This window comes from Orycteropus afer, unplaced genomic scaffold (genome assembly GCF_000298275.1).
Source record: "Orycteropus afer afer isolate SDZICR_OR568_19922 unplaced genomic scaffold, OryAfe1.0 scaffold00004, whole genome shotgun sequence".
Lineage (NCBI taxonomy): Eukaryota > Metazoa > Chordata > Mammalia > Tubulidentata > Orycteropodidae > Orycteropus > Orycteropus afer.
In genome coordinates, this window is record NW_006921591.1 from 17151456 (window position 1) to 17157727 (window position 6272).

At 49.0% G+C, this 6272-nt stretch overlaps 1 protein-coding gene across 1 annotated transcript; it reads right to left on the minus strand.

Annotated features, from left to right (window-relative positions):
- Positions 1-1534: 1534 nt before the first annotated feature.
- Positions 1535-2587, minus strand: TMEM185B (transmembrane protein 185B). The gene has a single exon (XM_007937805.1). It carries the CDS (start codon positions 2585-2587, stop codon positions 1535-1537), a length of 1053 nt encoding a protein of 350 aa, XP_007935996.1.
- Positions 2588-6272: the final 3685 nt, after the last annotated feature.

Genomic DNA, 6272 nt, shown 5'->3' on the forward strand with positions numbered 1-6272 from the left:
AAGTTTGGTTGGACCTTAAAATAATACCAGATCCTGTTGGCCATTCTTGGTTATAGTCATTCTCTCCAGCTTTCAAATGACAAGTAGTGTTCTATACTACAGCCAATTAATATTTTAAGATTCTAAGAAATGGACAAGCCACTTGTTGCTTCTTTTGGTTGTTCCTGAAGAGACACTTCTACTTGTGTGTAAAAATTCCAGGTGTTAAATAAATGTGTCACTTTCTGGCCTGGGGCCACTCTGAAGCAGGGTTGGCATGCTGTCTATTCCCAAAGGGTAGTAGCTCCTCCCTCTAGTGACTTAAAATGGTCCAGACCAGAGCCATCTAACATCTGACTTCTATGATCCATGGGATTTTCAATCCCTATATTCACATCTAGGAGCTCTGGTGGCATGGTACCTAAGGCATTTGACTGCTAACCAGAAGGCTGGCGGTTCAAACCCACCAGCCACTCCTCAGAAGGAACATTGGGCAGTCTAATTCCGTAGTGATACCACCTTGGAAACCCAAGGAGGGGTCGCTATGAGTCAGATCTGACTCGATGGCAGCGAGTGAGTGTGTGTGTGATATTCATGTCTACTACTTCGATTAAGATCCCACACTGGGTACATATTCATGTTTTAAACAATCTTTAAGGATATCTGCAGTAGACATATATTTTCACATACAAACTTAAAAAAATACTCTAACATAATACATCGTACTATATAGAACCAGAATTAAACATAATATATTACATTGGAAAAATATTCATATAAATACTGATAGATTTACCCACTTAGAAAGATATATCTATTAAGATATTAAAGACCACTATCAACAAACTTCAAAGAATTATTTTAACAGTAAGAAGACTAAAAATAACAACTATGAGGTTTATAAACAATAGGTGCAAAAAATAATTCTTTGTATTTGCTATTATGTGACAAAGGGAACCATGGGGTCGTAGCAGTTAAGTGCTTGGCTGCTAACCAAAAGATCAGCAGTGTGAATCCACAGCCACTCCTAGGAAAGATATACCAGTCTGCTTCCAGAAAGAGGAAGCCCTATTGGGCAGTCCTACTCTGTCCTACAAGGTCTCTATGAGTTGGGATCAACTTGATGGTAGAGAGTATTATGTCACAACAGGGCCAATCTGAAATACAATTTTAGACTTGCAGTGTATATTTTTTTTTTTAAGTAATACCTTTGATAGGTGTATCAGCACTTAAAAACACAACAAAACCAAATAGCTGTGTAGTTATTCCTTTTAAAGACCTACTAAAACAACTCAAGTTACTGTTCTCAGCTAACTCTGTAAGCACCAACCTCAAAAGCAAGTTCTCCCACATATGTACACACACTACACACAACCATATATGAAAATAGCTACTTAAATCTATTGTGCATGCTGATAGGGATCCAAATAAGGCCGAGATGAAGGGGCTTGGAGACCCATTATCAGTTCTAGGTTTGGGATGAACAAAGATAAAAGTAAGGTGGAATTTGTCCATGGTTTCTATTGCACTTAGGGGCCCTCCCTTTAAGTGGAGTTTAATCTGGCATGTCAATATTTAACTTGGGAGGTGGAGGAACATATTTTCCAGGGCTCTGGGTTATAACCACCCGGGCCTTCTTTCCAAACACTGGGGCAATTTTAGGGGTTTCTGAAACCGATGTTTCTTCAGCATCTTCACTATCTTCATGATGTAGGTCATATGAAATGTTCCCATATTCTCTTAAAAATGGGAAAACTTCAAGCAAAAATTGACAGAAATCTCTGCGAATACCAAACCACCAATGATTGCCCCCCTTACGCCTAAACGTTGTGGCCATTAACGTTATTAGTGAAAGCCAAAGGGGGACAAATATGGATATATAAGAGAATGTATTGTGACCGTCCACTCTGTGAGCCAGCAGGACCTCGAAAGTAAGAAGAGGCACAACGATCGTTATCCAGCTCACGGCCATGGTCACATGTGTTCTTCGCTGCTCCGCAACCACATCCAGGGACCGCAGGAACAGGAGCGACCAGATAATATAATAGAGGACTACCAGGCAGAGGAAAGACATGAGGATCCACAGGGGCACAAATACTACAAGCCACGGCCAGTGGATAATTCTGTCCAGCCTCAGGGCGATAAAGATAAACTGCAGGATGTTGACAGAGCACAGGATTTCCAGCTCCAGCGAACGATCATGTCGGAAGCCCCAGACGCAAGCGGCCACGGACACCGGGGACACGAAGAAGAGCGGCATGAAGACCAGCAGCCAGAAGTGAGTCCCCCTCTCCACCCTGTCGCACACCAGCACTTCGAACATCAGCAGCAGCAGGTGGATGCCCACAGAAATCAACATGGCTTTGAACTCCACGCAGGCCTCTCCCTCAGTGCGGTAGCGAGGGTTACGGGCCCAAACGCCTGCGCCCACAGAAGCTCCCAGGATGACCATGAACTTCCACAGCCATATGGGGGCAAAGATGGCCCAGTAGCTCCACTGGATGACGCGGTCCAGGCGGAGGGGCAACAGTACCGAGAAGAACAGCAGGCAGGCGTAGATGAGGAACTTACTGGGGTTGAAGTCCTGGAAGAGGCCCCTGGGATTCATGGCGAGGGCCGCTGCCCGCCCAGGCCTCTTCCCCACCCGGACAGAGCCGCAGCCCTGCCGCCGCTTTGGCGCGGCCTGCTTCCGCTCTAGGTGGGCATCCACCTGGGCGAGCTTGCTGGAGGCTATGACCTGTGGCCAGGAGAAATTGGAACACGTGCGCGCGCGGTCACGTGGCAAAGCCGGAAGCGCGGTCGGGAGTCGCGTGCGCGCCCGGCGCTACCAGCAGCTGGGGATCTTCGGCTGGAGGGGCCGCTAGGAGCTGGGAACTGCGCGGGCCGCAGGGGTGTTCTTCCGCATTACAGGCTCCAGAGCAAGGTGCTGGGATCCCAGGCCTCTCGCCAGCATTTCGTTCACTTTTGGGAGCATCTACTGCGGGCGACCCCGGAAGGGCGGAGGGCGGCCTGGGTTGGGGCCCTGGCGAGCTGCAGACGGCCGCGGCTTGTCCGCTAGCAGCAAGCCGGTCGCGGCCTCGGGCGGATGTTTCCTGGCGGCAATGGGAGCTGGGAGGCGAGAGTGAGCTCACATCCCGCCAGGGGCGGGGCCCCCTGTTGGTGCTCCACCCTTACTATTGCTTCCCTTAGCTCTCGCAGAGCTGGCCCAGGGATGCGGCCGCCAGTAGTGAGGCACCAACGCCAGGCGCGTGGGACGGCGTGTGCAGAGTGCAGGACCCTGAGTGTGCACGAACGGAGGCGGATGGCCTGGGATTATGGGAGTTTGTGAGCGAGGGGTGGGTGCTTCTAACTGTATGAATGCGCACGGGCCGGTCTCCCTATATGCGGCTTTTCGGATCTGTGTGTTCGGCCCGTGTGTGGGGTCAGTGCATGATGTCGGATGGGGGATTTTGCCTGGTTGGGCCACGGATAGTTCCCACGCTGCCTAGGAGATGTCTGGGGCAAACTACTTGGATAGTAAGGTGGTTTTGCATACCAGGACATAGTCCCAGGGAGCAGGTGGAAGAAACTGGGACCAGAAAGGGGGCTCTTTTTGCCCTAGAACACTCAGTCGGTTAAAGAGCAGAACTAGGACTCAGATTAAAGGCTCCTAGAGTCCCTGGTCCTCATTTTGGCTTGTCTGGCCCTGCCTGAGCCTGATTCTCAGAATCATGTTGAGGAAAAGTACCCTGGACCAGAATTCAAGAAATTTGGCTTCCAATCTAGGCCTAGCCACCCACCAGCCGAAAAAACAGGCACTTTCAACTCCTTCTCTCTGGACTTCAGTTTCCTGAGGTGGGGAGGCTGGTCTGAGTGGCCTCCAAGGCAGCAGGTCTGAGATTTGGAGCACCCCTCTCTCTCTGGCCAGGTAGGCAGACCTGGGAAGATTCCTCCCCCTCTCCTTCATTGTCCTGCTGCTCAGAAAGCCCTGGTTGCTGGTCCTTCTTGCCTTTAAGTTCTCACTAAGTCTCCTGTAGCCTGGTTTCCTAAACCCAGGCTGTGGAATAATGACAGGATAGTACTGGGTTCTGAGGTGGGGAGAGGTCATCAGAGGAACATGTTGGGTCTCCATGGGTTAACAAGGAATGGGTAGATTTTGGGCTTCCAGAGCTGGGCAGCTCTCCTGTATTCTCACAGTCCATCCAGAGGGAGGTGGAGATTAGGGTTCAGACCCAGGAGCCAGCTTTCCCCAGACAGCCAGTGTCAATAGGATGTTCATGGAGGGTGGTATGAGGTCTCTACAACTTTATGTGCTCCCACCTTGACCAGGGACAGTCAGGTGGCCCTGGGGAGGGACTCCCAGCTGAATGAATCTTGCCAATACTCAAGGTTCAATCTCCAGGCTTGATTCATAGACAGAGACTGTCTTCAGGGCCTCTGGTCCTTGTGCACAGGGGGTTTGCTAAGTGGCCTTTCTCCCTCAACACTTCCTCTCCCCCAGGCTGGGTTGTTTGGAGTTTTCTGTTTTGCATGTTGGGCTTTCTTTTACTATTTCAAGAAAGGATTTGTCAGCTAAAACAAACGAACAAAAAAGAAAACTTATGGACATTTTAGCCATAAAATAGGCCAATAAAAAGCACATATCTCTTATAGGATTGTTTTGAGGATTTAAAAAAACCAAACCAAACTCACTGCCATCGAATCGTTTCTGATTCATAGAGACCCCCATTGGGTCTCCAAGCTGTAAATCTTTGCTGAAGTAGATTGCCCAGTCTTCCTTCTGTGGAACAGTCGGTGCGGTTTGAACTTCTGACCTTACAGTTAGCAATCAAGTCCCTTATCCACTGTACCACCAGAGCTCCTTGCTTTGAGTATTAGATGAATCAATCCATGGACAAGCACTTTGCACTTAAAAGAAAGGTGAGCTATTAATATTACTACACTGAAAAAGAAGGGGACCTTCTGGGAGCCCAGCAATGTGTTGGTGTCAGATCCAGGTCCTTGGGCTCCCAAGGATCCTCCTACCTGTTAGAACAGTCATCAGTCCTCCCTTATCTCGCCCTGGTAACCAGATGCCTCTGTGACCAGCCTTCTTCCAAAGACAGAAGTTTGGAGCGTGCTTCCTGCCTATAGAGCACCTCAGGCAAGTGCCTGATTCTCTCCATCCAGATTGCCTGTCATGGTGTAATGCACACCTACTGCCTTCACAGCCCAGCTCCTTAGGCAACACAGAAACTGTCTCTAGGTCTGTTCTAGGGCAAGATCTACTACCTGCCATCTCTTCTGCAAGCTTTCCTGGACCCATGGATCTGGATCTCCAGTTCATCAAACACCCCTACTTGCTCTTCTCTCTTATGTGGTCAGGCTCTCTGGGACATGCCCTTGCCTTTGTATCTGTTTTTTTAAGCTAACCTGGATTGTTCGCTATGTGTCAGGTGGTGGACGACGCAGCTGTCTGCAAGGCTGGTACACAAACCAAAGTGTAGGCTCATTCATTTACAGAGAGCATGTGGGTGTGCTATCTAGTTCACAATGCAGGCTTGCCTTTTCCCTGAGTTTGGGGAGTGTGGACCCAGAAGGCAAGGACTGGCATGGCCTGCGGATCACTGTCCTGAAGCTCTGGGGGAAGCCCTTAGATACATTCCCACCCAGGAGTCTTTCCTCTGCTTAGCTTCCTCAGTCCCAACTCCTTGGTCTGACCTGTGAAGCCCTCCTGAGTATACCCTCACCCAACAGTTGGCCAAGTCCCTTTTTTTTTTGTGATGTGCCAGTTAGCTGCCATCCCCTGAATGTGCCATGGTCCTGCTATTCACTCCTTGAGGGCGGGTCCTGCCCACATAACCTCTCCTCCTTCCTTGTCCTCTAAGACTCAATACAGAGAGCTTCTAGCCCTGGGAAACCTCAAACCCTGGTGGACTGGTGACTCTTCCCTCCCATCCCACAGCATTAGGGGCTTTGTTACTAACACAAGACTCATCTCAGTAGGTTTTGGTTGATTTGGCCATATTCCTCCCCATACGGTTTTAATAAATAAATAAATTTTGTTTATTTTATTGTTGAGAATATATACAGCAAATCAGTTTCTGCATGTACCATTTAGTAACATTGATTACATTCTTTGAGCTGTGCAGCCATTCTCACCCTCATTCTGTGAGTTGTTCCTCCCTCATTGACATAAATGTACTGCCCCTTTAACATTCCTAAGGAGCTCTGGTGGTGCAGTGCCTAAGGCATTTGCTAACCAGAAGGTTAGTGTTTCAAACCTACCATGGAAGGAAGACGGGGCAATCTACTTCCAGGAAGATTTACTGCCT

What these genes read in the sequence shown, in the direction of transcription:
- TMEM185B (XM_007937805.1), bottom strand. Translation starts at nt 2,587, where the DNA reads ATGAATCCCAGGGGCCTCTTCCAGGACTTCAACCCCAGTAAGTTCCTC.